The sequence below is a fragment of the Hirundo rustica genome, chromosome 1, assembly GCF_015227805.2.
Source record: "Hirundo rustica isolate bHirRus1 chromosome 1, bHirRus1.pri.v3, whole genome shotgun sequence".
In the NCBI taxonomy this organism is placed as follows: Eukaryota; Metazoa; Chordata; class Aves; order Passeriformes; family Hirundinidae; genus Hirundo; species Hirundo rustica.
In genome coordinates this window covers 43,671,367-43,683,922 of record NC_053450.1, presented here as the reverse complement: position 1 = coordinate 43,683,922, position 12,556 = coordinate 43,671,367, and the positions used below count along the sequence as shown (strand labels likewise).

The 12,556-nt window shown below is 39.4% G+C and overlaps 1 protein-coding gene across 1 annotated transcript in view; it reads left to right on the top strand.

Moving 5' to 3' along the window:
- ASXL3 (ASXL transcriptional regulator 3) overlaps positions 1-12,556 on the top strand; it is a 130,809-nt gene that overhangs the window by 82,824 nt on the left and 35,429 nt on the right. Inside the window, exons 8-9 of the mRNA XM_040080988.1 lie at positions 906-1,025; positions 5,467-5,630. Of these exons, the coding sequence (XP_039936922.1) occupies positions 906-1,025; positions 5,467-5,630 (284 nt within the window). The remainder of the gene's footprint in view (positions 1-905; positions 1,026-5,466; positions 5,631-12,556) is intronic.

Sequence of the window (12,556 nt, the reverse complement as noted above, 5' to 3'; positions counted from 1 at the left end):
TAAAGAACCATTTGCAAGATCAGCTCTAGTCACAGAGCCTTCCTCTGAATCAGATATTGGAATTGCTGAAATAATATTTCCACTGGGTGGCTTTGTTTAACGTCTTTATTTCCTTATCAAGACTCATGTCTCAAGGATAGAGATTTTTCTTTAGTAAAGAACTGAAGGCACGCAGTAAAATGACAATTGGTAATAGCAGCAGCTTTAAAGGAATGCAAAGTAACATTTTGTTTGGCTCTGAAGCTCTAATGGAGGACCACATGCTGGTATTCAATGCCATAAAAAGAGGAGGGGGTGGAAGGCAAGCTTCTCTGTGAATGTGAATTTGTGTCTCAGTTCTGCATTGCAATGCTCAAATCCTTTTGTTAGCTTTTCTTCTTCTTATACCATGCTTATCACTGCAGCATAACCTTGACCTTTAGCTCTAGTGGTTAAGTTGCTTAATTTTAAGGGATTTCTGTTTCTACATTTAACACAAATTGACAATTGTATTTCCAAACATATCTTTTCTTTAAATGTTTCTTCAAAAAGAAATTATCTTTTTTCAGCCTTAGCTTGCTTTACTGTCCCATAACGTAAGGTTAAAATATTTTTAAACATATCTCCTGGGCATTATAGAACTATGTTATTTTTATTAGATCACTGAACGTTTTTATTGACTGCAGTGTTCAGTAAACTTTAGTTTTCAGCACTTAATTGATTTATTGAGCTTTTACTTCCAGTTCCTCTGATGAGGAGGAATTGTGTTGTGACCAGAAAAATATATTTCCTTTCAGCAAGAAAATGTCAAATTTTTAAAATCCTAATTTTTGTTGATTTGTTTGTTTACAGTGTAGGGGGTGTTGAGGGGATTGTTAGTAAAAGTGCAAAAGCATCGTATTTAAGGGATTTTTCTTTTTCCAAAGGATCTGAATCTAAAAATGGTGAAGCAGATGGTTCTGATAAAGAGATGAAACATGGGCAAAAGTCTCCAACTGGAAAGCAAACAAGCCAGCACTTAAAGAGATTAAAAAAATCTGGTTTAGGTGAGTAGGAGTAAAATAAATGTCTTACTTGTAATACTGATATTTTTCTAAAGTCTGTGTTCCCTTGGAAATTTTTATTTTTCTGTTTACCTGTCCCTTTTTCAAACTCAGCAGCTGACCCTTTCTCAGGAAGATGTCTTTCTGTCTACCTGGAAAATCCATGGTCAATTTTGTTTTTTGTCCTCAGTGGCTGCTTTTTAAAGTTTGACAGATCTAAGCAACTGCAGGCAGAGAGGTGATTTAGCAATTAGATTCTGATTGTTATGTTATGATTTTTGGGGGGATGGGGCCCTGTGTAACAGATATTCTTTCTTCATGGTGAATTTGCTTGCCTAATATGCATTTATTCCCAGAGACAGTAGCATATTTGCTTACATGCTTGCCCAATTAGAAGTTAACATTCTCTTTTCTTTGCATTATTGCATGTCATATGGAGATTTGGCTTTAAAGTTTTGGTTGGTTCTCCTTCTTTGGTTTATTTAGTTCTTCAGCTGGATCTGTAACTATTTCGAAGCAATATCTCTTGAGGTGGTGGATACATTTTCTGGTTTTATTTTCTGTGTTTTTTTAAGTGAGGTTCATGGATCATGTTCTGTAATTAAGAAAGATTTTTCTCTGAAGGTATGCTAAGAGCAAATTCTTAATCTCCATGTGATAGGCAGATTTTCCTGCTCTGCATGAAATTTAATTGGAAAAGTTCCCTAGGGAGCACAAAATATAGTGTTCACTAAGAGTCTTGTCTCTGCTTAAGTGAAGTCAAGTAATGATGTAACTGTTTCTTTAGCTTTACAAAGTACTTTTTGCATTCAGCAGAATGCTGAATCATTTAGAAAAGTATTTTGCAATGTGACCGTGTTGGAAAAGATAAAAAACAAGCTCTTTGTAGTGGCTAAATCCTAGAAATTAGTTTATGTCTATCTTTGTGGGGATAAGATTGTTCTTCTTTATTAATCGTCCAGCCTAGTCCTATTTTTATATATAATAATCCTGTAAAGTAGCTCCAAGGCACTTTACTTCCTAAATGCCATAGGAGAGTTGTTAAATGTGCTATTGCTGGTTCCTGGTAGTGTAACCTATAAGCCTTAATGTATCACAGCCTCCCATGAAAGTGTACTTTGGTTTCATACATGATCCTTCTGCAGATTAGCAATCAGTCCCATGTGGATAACTAGTTCTCTATGTTGATCCAACATCATTATTCAGAATAGACAATACTCCTTCAGTATTACAGCTTTTGCTACGTGAAGTTATATTCAATGTTAGATGATTTCCTGTAATTTTTCTCTACATTTAAGACTGAGATACGTCATTTCAAGTATACATTCCTTCCCATCTTCAGATATGACATCAACTGTTGGCTGATGATATCAAATGAATTCATCAGGGGTTTTCTGGTGGATTTTGGAAAATAAATCTACTGTCCTTTTGGGACACTATGCATGGAATGCAGGGAACTTTGTAAAAGGTTTAAGGGTTTCTGTTCTTGTACCTGCTGAAGTGTTTCTCTCATGATACAACATTTCTTGGGATGCTAAAAGTGCAGTTGTAGAGCAGCTTTGAGAATGGGTCCAGCATTCTGTATAGTGCACAGTTCAGGTCCAAATATTGTTTGATTGTCTGAAACTCTGCTGATCTGCCCAACATTCACTACATGTGTTTGGTAGACTTTCTGAGCTCTGATTAAATATGATTACTTTTTTTTTCCCCTTTTAATTAACAGATTCTGCCAACTGTGTGATTTCTGTCCTTTCTGTTTTCATTTTTATTCCTTGATGTAGAACCATGGCGTTCCCATCTTCTTATGGTTAATTCTCTATGTTGAAGACTAAACTCTTATTTTCCAAGGCTGCAAGCCTGACTTTCTCTCTTGTCTTACAGCTTCTATTTTTGATCTGGACAGTGATACCCCTGAACTATATCAGGATTCAAAATATCTTTCTCTGTGGAAAACAACATAAAAAACTTTGGCACATGTTTTATCATAAACTCTTCTCAGTGCGATGATTAGTGATGCAATAGTGTCATACTTCTGTGCTCCCAAACTTGGGACCTGCTATACAGATCCTAAATTAGCCATAGGAAGGGTACAGGAGAAAGAATTTGTTGTTCTTCTGAAGAAGTTTTGAGGGTTTTTGGGTTTTTTAAGTAGGACTGTGGTGGGCATCCACAGTCCCCTACTGGCCTAGAAGCAATAAACACATTTCTTCCAGAGGCTGATAAAACCTCCATAGTATTCTGTAAGTGATAGCAGGTCAAATATATCAGAAAATGTAGGTTTGACTCTTTGTCTTGGGCTTTTCATGCTATGAGAATGTGTGCCACTGGAGGATGTTACTGATTTTGCAGTCATGTATCGTATTTCAGTTTGGATTATCTCTGTGTGTATGCCTTCCCATAGGATTTGAAGCGCTAGCTGGGGAAAATGTTGCTCTAATTTGGAGTAACTTAGAAGATGGGGATATGTATTTTGTATTGATTAAAGAAGAGAATATACATACAGGCATTAAAATTCAGTACATCATACAACTTGTGTTATGCTTAGGGACTGTGTTCTTTTTACATTTATATTTAGTGGATGGAACAGATGGTGAGGCTAGTTTATTGTGATGCTTTCATGAAAATGAGCACTTCTTCCATGCAATTGTCCTGTACAACAGGGCATTCATTTGTTGGTAATGGAGTCCTTGCTGTACTGAAATAGAGTATATTAGAAATATGTGTTGGAAAAAGTTATCCTGTGCTGAGTGCAAAGTAGTCCTTGTCTCATTCAGTTACTATTGGCTGCTGAAAAATAAAATAAAATTACAAGAATGTTTATGGGAGGCTGTGACTGAAGTGGAGCTTTTAGAATTTACAGATCTTTGTTTTCTTGCATATGTACATTTTGTAGTTACAGACTTTTAGGGAAGAGACCACCATAGGTCCTCTAAGAAAAGCATAAAGCATAATTGCATTCTTTCTATTAATGTTAACTGTTAAGTAGCTTTTAGCATTTGAGACATACCTAATAATCAGTTGGCCCAAATTTTCTCATTTTTAAAACATACTTATTCTTCTTAACATGTCAGTTGTAATTGTTGCTGGGAGGTCCTATGTAAATGCCAAATGCCATCATTCATCATAGCAGTGGAATTTTAATCACTTTTTTAGAGATTTTGATAGAGTTTGTGTTTTATATAGTTCAGGCCCCTCTTACACCATTTTTGAAATACTTGAAAGTACAACAGACTGAAACTTGAAGAAGGTTCCTGGGAGGGGTTAGAAGCTTTTGAGTTTCTCCAGCCACCTGGACTTGGATATGTTAAGACTTAGAGGAAAAAAGAAAGGATTGTAGCAGTATATAAACACCTTGAAGCAGGTAGCTCTTTAAGAAGCTTTAAAAAGTATCTTCTAAATATTATCCAAGAGATGCTGACAAAATCACACCAGATAGGATCTCCAGTGGTCATCTAATTTGTTCATCAGGCATAGATCAAAATCAGATATGCATCTGTCCTTACTGACAGGTATTTGTCTAAAATATTCTTAGAAGATTTTCACTGATGGGACTGTAATACCTCCCCATGGATCTAATCCAGCATCTCCTTGTTCTTGGTGGTTGAAAGCTTTCTTTTCCCAGTATCATTTAACAGATATATTTATTTCTGTGCAAGAGTTTAAGCTGATAGCCCTTCTGTTCTCTGTGTAAAGTAAGAAGACATTATTCTGTAGTGCTGTGCATGAGCCATATGAGTATTTCCCTTTCCCTCTGCTGAGTCTTTATCTTGCTCCCGGGTTTGTATCATTCCTCACATACCCTGTTTACTAATGTCACAATTCCTGCTGCTGTCTTCTGTGTGTTGATCATTTTAGATCATCAATTCTTAGGGAAATTCTGAAAAATGGTTTTTGTTTTTTGTTGTAATATTTTCAGACATTAACGTGTTAAAGAATCTTATGTCTTTGATCACACAGGTAGTTTTAGCAGATGCAGTGGGAGAAGTTGTGTAAGCCATAGGGCACTGCTGGTGGCAAAAGAGAAGTTGTCCATAATGATTGATTCACATCAGCTTCATCAAGCAGCCTTTTGCTTGAAAATAGGTGCTTATATAATTATTGTTGAGGACATGACAGGATTATTTTCTGCAGCTGTTGAGTTGGTCTCGAGCTGGAAGTAAGAATATATCAGCTGTGATGTTGACTGGAACATAAGAGGTCAAGAGACAAATGCATTTTTAAAAAATATTTTATATGCAAGAGACAAATATTACATATATTTGTATGTAATAATTATTATTACACAAATATAAAAACTGTTAAGACACCTAGAAGAGACTGTGTTACCCTTCTCAGAATACCATTTCTCCAGAGCTTACAGTAAGAGCTAAAAACTTAAAAAGAAGACTTGTTCCCACTTTCTTCCTTTTTTATGTTTAAAGTTATTTCTGTTTATTTACTCCAGGACATTTGAAATGGACCAAAGCTGAGGATATTGACATAGAAACACCTGGATCTATTCTAGTGAACACTAACCTGAGGGCTTTAATAAATAAACACACCTTTGCTTCTTTACCTCAGCATTTTCAACAATACCTCCTGCTTTTGCTTCCAGAAGTAGACAGGCAGGTAAGTAGCATCATACAATATTTCTATTTTTAATGAGACTTTTTTACAGTGTGTTTGCAAAGGCTGATTTGACTGTCTAGGAATTGTTCCAGGAAAGAATTAGAAAATCTCCATACTTTCTTAGATAAAACTGTTAGATGTAGAATGACTGTAAAGTTTATCTATGAAAACCAGCTCCTGCTTCTTTGCTTCCTGAAAACTCTGCAGCGCCCTGATTTGTCTGAATGGAAACTGGGCAGCAAATATTTCTTGCCAAATCACTTAATTATCTTTTTAACCTATGGTGTTGAAGATAAACTTCTCATTCTCAAGACTTCCTTTATTTTGAGCCTCTTTTCACTTGAGATCTTCCTTGGTGCTCTGCCAGCAATGTCCAAGTCAATATTGGTTCTGTTTGTTCACCTGCTCTACACAAGCCTACGTGTAAAAGCTCTCTCAGCTCCAGCACAGTGAATCCACTCATTCACACCTTTTATAAAAATATCATCTCCAGAGCTTATGGCTATGTGCTCAGATCTGTTGAGGAGATGATTCTGAGAGTAACAGGCTGGAAAGAAAATTCCAGTTTCATGATCTTTCCTACAATGTCTGGTCCTTCCTGCATTTGTTTGTCAGATTGCAGGGTTTCTTAGAGCATGGGGAAAAAAGTCTTTCCAGCATGTCTAGTAGTTAAAATAGGAAAGAGATTTCATTTACTCACCTGCCTCACTTAGGCATTCAAACAGTCTTACCAGTTTCAATGGGGAATACTCATGCACTTAATTCAGACTCATTAATTTACCCAAATAGGGCACTATATTTTTTGCAGATGGTCCCTCTTTTAATATAGTAACTAAAGAATGCAGATCACTTAAATGAGCAATTAAAACCTGCACCTTAAATCAGTATTTCATTTCAGTATTGCAAGTTTTATTTCTTAAACTGTTAGCAGTTAGTCTACCACTAAAGCAGGGAGAAGAAGTGCAATATGACACAAAAAGAGGAAGAAAATTTGTATTGATGTACGTTTACTCAGCCTCTTATCAAATTAGATACTGTATGTTGTAGAATTCCCCATGAGACTAGACGGCCGCCGATGGCAAAAGCAAAGTCTGGCTCTCTAACACCGGTGGGATATTATAGCTTTTATTCTCAAGTCCTGCTCTGCTTGCTGGAGACCTTTCCCGGTGACTCGCCGATGCCAGAGAGACCTGGCCCCTCCCCTGCCATGGCTTTTTCCCACAGGGGGCAGGGCCCAGAGGCAGGGCCCAGAGGAACCACCCCATCAGGGAGAAGCGGGAGGGAACAGGGTTAGGTTACATCTCAGTGTGGGGGATGGGCACTGCTGGGCAAGGACAGATAGAAAAGAACATTACAAATCCGATGAAATATAAACCCAATTAATGCCTTACAACATTTCCTCTTTTCTTATTAAGAAGGAGGAAGGCTCGGTTCATGGGAGATGCTCAGAGTTCGGACCTTGAGTACCTTTAAAGTTGCAAAAGAAAATAACCTTTAGTGCAAACTGTTTAGAAAGACACTGTCAAGGAATAATGATAATTAGAAGGAGAAGGTTCGGCACTTTCTCCTCCTCCAGGCAGCACTGGCCACTTGTGGGCCCTCTGCAGGGGGTTTTGCAGTTTTGGGGATGAAGGGTTTCACCCCCTCAGCTGGAACCCATTTGAGATCTGGGGCAGTGGACACACAGGCATACCATGACCCCAGGTGACCTGATCATGAGGACTTTTTGTTTTTCTGGTTGCTGGATCCTTTACTATCATATCTGGTGACTTTTGCTGAAAGGCAGAACTGGTTACAAAGCAAGATTATTTAGTTTAACATTTACATTTTCTAGTTGCTTTGAAAAATTTCCCTTTAGACCTTTGAGACCTCCCGTCCCCATTGTCCCAAAAGTCCAGAAATGGCTTCTTTAAATGGCATTGAGATGCCCAATGTCCAGCCTGATCTCACAAGAGACACGTTGTTCTTCTCTTGGGCGGTGGCCGTGGTACAGGAAGCACGGTGTCTGCAGCAGCTTTTTGTGGTGGCTTGACTCTGGAATTGTGGTTTTGATGAGCCTTTATGAAGGGAATCTTCCTGGCACACACCTGGAGCATGTCATGTAAAGTTGGAGCTGGTTCTGTGGACAGGCTGAGGATAGCTGCCTTGCACTGTTCGTCTGCATGGGCCAGAGCCATCTCCTCCAGGACCTGTTCCTGGGTTCGCTTATTCTTAACCTGTAACTCGATATCTCATGTTAAACACTCCACAAATGTTACTGAAAGTTCTGATGGAAGCTGCTTTATTTTACTATAAGGTTGGAAAGACTTACCAGGCTGGGTTGCTAGTTGAATTGGCAGATTCTTATTACCAACAGCCGTTTCAGGATTTTGCCAAAGCTCCGGAAGTAAATCTTTTTCGAGGTCTAAGGGAACTGTAGTATTTCTTGCTAAATTTGCTTTTAAACAGTTGAAAAAGTATTCTCTTTCATATTTGAATTTGGCCTGAGCTTTGCATAAACCCTGAATCGCTTGTTGGGGAAGGGGTCCCAATTACTGTGGGCAGCACCCTCTCTTTTTGATTGTTGATATGTGAAAGGGGTGGCAGAAAAGTTGGGATTGCTTCCTGCTTCCGGGTTCCCGGCTCCCCCCCTCCCCACCCCCCTTCGGAGCACGGGAACCAGGACTGTGGAGTCAGAGGGTGGAGGTTTGAGGGTAGGGGGCAGAGTCAGAGGAGAGGGCAGTGCCAGGGGCAGCACCGAAGTGAAGGAGGGGTCAGACAAAGGAAGAGTCCTCGTGGGTCGGGAGCACATGGCTTCGGCCATTTTGGACAAGGGAATCCCCTCCATCTTGTGACCCCCCCACCTGGGGACTCCCTAGATGGGAGTTTTGAGCACTTGGACTGCCTGCAAAGGTACAAGGTGGGGAAAATTCACAAAGAACTGGCCTTTTTTCCTTTGTATTTGGTTTTGCAATGCAAACTTAATTTTTAAGCTATAAAAGGCAAAATTTGCATCTTCTTTATTATTAGAGGAGCCAGATTCAACTTATTTTTTTTTTTGTTATAGCCTCCCAGAATTCTGGGGAGCTTATTTGCTCTAATGGTAAGTGTGGAAACTGAGAAAATAACCACAGAGTTAATTTTTTCATCTGTTTCTTTGAATAATGGGTCTCGTCATTATTCAAGGTATATAAAATGTAATAATAGACTCTTTTGTGAGGAACAGACAGCCTAGCACCCATTTTTGGCTCAGATTTTGAGTTTCTGTGTCCTCTTTATTGTGACTGAGAAACTGAAAGGAAAAAAAAAACTTGCTGGAGATAAAAAAAGCCAAAAGGGGAAACAGTGTCCTTTTCCACCCCCCAGGCTGCAAAAGAAGCGTGCTATTAAAGCACTTTGAAGGTTTCCTCTGAAAGCAAAATCTTCCACAATAAAAAAACCCTTTTCCCTGAGGAATTCCACCTCTGAAAAAGATTTTCCCTTAGAAAACTGAAAGTAATACTCACCAAAATTCCAGCGTTCCTTTCCCTTCTTTCCCAACCACTCCTTTTGCCTGAGACTGACCCATTTTGGTGCAAAAAGAGCTTCCAGTCTCTGATCCCAGGGTCATATTTCCACGAACATTCGGTCACGTTCTCTGGGAGCTGCTTGCCATGCGTTAGGGCTTCTTTGCAGCACTCCAATGGGATTTTTGAGCCCAAGGGAGAAAACTGCAGCCCTGGCCTGTAGAATCCTGTGTTTCGGAGACTCCACAGTGAACGCCAAGCCTGACGGGTCTCTCTCTGCGTGGGTGGGCTACGTTTCATGACTCACGTACTTATGTGAGATTCCTCGGCCACGTGCTCCCCAAGTGGTTCTTCCAGCTTTTTGGGAACTTTTTGTGGCTTGAAGCCCCTGCTTGGGCTCCAGTTGTAGAATTCCCCACGAGACGAGATGGCCGCTGATGGCAAAAGCAAGAGTCTGACTCTCTAACACCAGGTGGGATATTACAGCTTTTATTCGCAAGTCCTGCTCTGCTCGCTGGAGACCTTTCCCGGTGACAGCTTTTATTCTCAAGTCCTGCTCTGCTCGCTGGAGACCTTTCCCGGTGACTCGCCGATGCCAGAGAGACCTGGCCCCTCCCCCGATGTGGCTTTTTCCCCCCGGGGGCAGGGCCCAGAGGCACCACCCAAACAGGGATAAGTGGGAGGGAACAGGGTTAGGTTACATCTCAGTGTGGGGGATGGGCACTGCTGGGCAAGGACAGATAGAAAAGAACATTACAAATCCGATGAAATATAAACCCAGTTAATGCATTATAACAGTATGTTGTGGACCATAATTCTGCATTTAATAGCAGAACACTTGAGAAAGAAAATCAGAACAAGATTCATAGGAGAAACAGTATAAATGCATTTATTCTCAAAGTCCCACAATGCAGTCAAAGTCAATATTGACAAGTTTTCCTAAAACTTTTTTCATTTCAAAAAGATTTTAACTTTGTGCCCAGCAAGTATTTTTCTCATAGTTTTGATTTTTTTGTTCTCTTTCTAGTTAATTTATCAGAAAAGACTAAAAAAACGTAGTAGGTAAAATCATGTTTTCTCTCCAACCATCAAAGACCCAATGTTCATAAATTACATTTCAAATACGAGGCTTTATTTAGAAGGTTTTTACTTTAAAATTTATTTTTAAAAATGGAGTATCTACAACTGACAAGCCACTTACCTTCTTATCGGTGTTCTTACAGCAGAGTTTTTTTGGCAAGAAAATCAAGAGAATATTTGTTGAATTGAAACATGCCTCGCTAGTTAAAAGCAGTGCATTTTTTTAACTTTATTTCCAAAAACATTCACATAATGCATATAATGTGTTATTTCAGAGGCACAACGCTACATAATTGGATGCTGTTACTTCGCAAGCAAATGTTGTGATGAGACATTTGCAGGTGTCATTCTGTCTATCATCTTCTCATAGCATTCTGAGATTTTGTGTTGCATACCAGGATTTCACCTGCATTTGGAAGGCAGGAGTCACCAGTCATCTCTGGAGATTTAGTGGAAGTGTTTGGCCTCTAAGTGTGAAAGTTTGAAAATTGTTCTCTGGTGGAGAGTGGAATAGTCCTGACTCCTTACTTTGCAGAAGTCTTAGCAGAGAAAGAAATGCATCTCTTTTCTTGATATCTGAGGATATGTCCTCGGCTATGCCTGAAGTGTGGCATCCCAGATACAGACTGACGAAAGCAATTGAAATGATGTTCTTTTCCTTCCTATCGCAAGCGGAAAATGCCAGTGTATTGCTCAAGGATCAAATAAAAGGAGAGAGAATTTTAGCCAGGGAGCTCTGGTGGGGTCTCTGCTGTTTGTCACTCTGACTGAACAAGGCAAGGGTATTCAGTTTTCCTCTTTTATCTAACTCAAATGGGGTATCAGGCAAGCAAAAATGGTGCAACACTATTCTTTGAGTTAGCTGCACATCTCTGGAGGTTCGGTTTTATTGTTTTATATTGTCCTTTTCTTGATTTGTCTGAAAATTCTTATTTCTGCTCTTCTGGCTCAGAAGTGTTTCCTCCCTGTGTGCTGCTTCACAGTTGGTAGTTGCTGTCTTCCCCAGAGAAAGCTGCATTTCTGTGTTACCACGTGGATATAGTATGTGAAGTACTGTAAAAAATGGCATTATAAAAATGTAATAGTAATGCTATTTGTGTATATATAGTGAGCTGTGAAATAAATTACTAATGAAGTGCGGTCTCATTTAGGCTTTATTACTGCTCCACATAGAAAAACCCCTTGATGAATGATTCTTTGTCATTTCTGTCATAAACACCATTTTTCTGGGTGTTATAACTCCTCCTCCTTAAATCATACTCAGCCAAAACTTGTCATGCATGTGTCAGTTTGAATAAGCATTTTTAGTAACCATTAGTTAAGGGAGTTGAGGTTTTCTGGTTTTTTGTGTGCGAGTGTTTATTATAAATAAATGACTTATGTCTCAACCTTGGTTAGTCTAATGTGTTCAAGAAAGGTTCAGGGCCAAGTTAGGAGCTTGTTGGGATGTGTTTTCTGATCTGTCTTTCATTTTCAAGTTTTTTGGTTGCTATCAGGAAGCTACTGGAACCCATGGAACAGAAAGCCTTAGGAAAGATGTCCCAGAATGGAAAAAGATGAGAACAACTCTTCTGATATTCATGCTGTCATTTTTCCTACTCCAGCTAGATTTTTTGACAAAGTGGAAGAATAGGATCATTGCCTTTTTTCCCCCCTTGGGAACAGATAAACTGTGTCGTGAGTTATAATCACAATTCAAATTTATTTCAGCCTGCATTTTAGTTTGAATTTTATTTCAGTAGCAATGAGGCCTTGTGTAATTTTCTGTATTCAAAAAGCCTATAAAAGAAATAGTAGCAAGTTGGCAGTTATGGTAGATGTATTTTATCAAGGATTTTATTTGTTTTGATTTGGGTTCAGAGGGAATAAGTATGTGGACGTTGTTCAAATCATAGAAATATAGAATATCCTGAGTTGTAAGGGACCCATGAGGATCATCCAGTCAAGCTTCTCACCCTGCACAGGACGGTCCCAAGAATCACACCATGTGCATTGTCCAAACGCTTCTTGAGCTCTGTCAGGATGGTGCTATGACCACTTCACTGGGGACCTTGTTCCAGTGCCCAACCACCCTTTGGGAAAAGATCCTTTTTCTGATATCCAGCCTAAACCTCCCCTGACACGACTTCAGACCATTCCCTCAGGTCCTGTCACTGGTCACCACAGAGAAGAGCTCAGTGCCTGAGAAGCAGCCATGTCGTAGACTTGTCTGTTTAGCAGACTGCTCCAAAATCTTGCATCACTGGATACCAGGAACCTCATGACTGAAATTCGAACATCCCAATTTTCTGCTCTTCATTAATCTGTATGGGTTCAGACTCAAAATCCTTGAAGCTCAGCAGATACAGAGGCCTGTTGGGT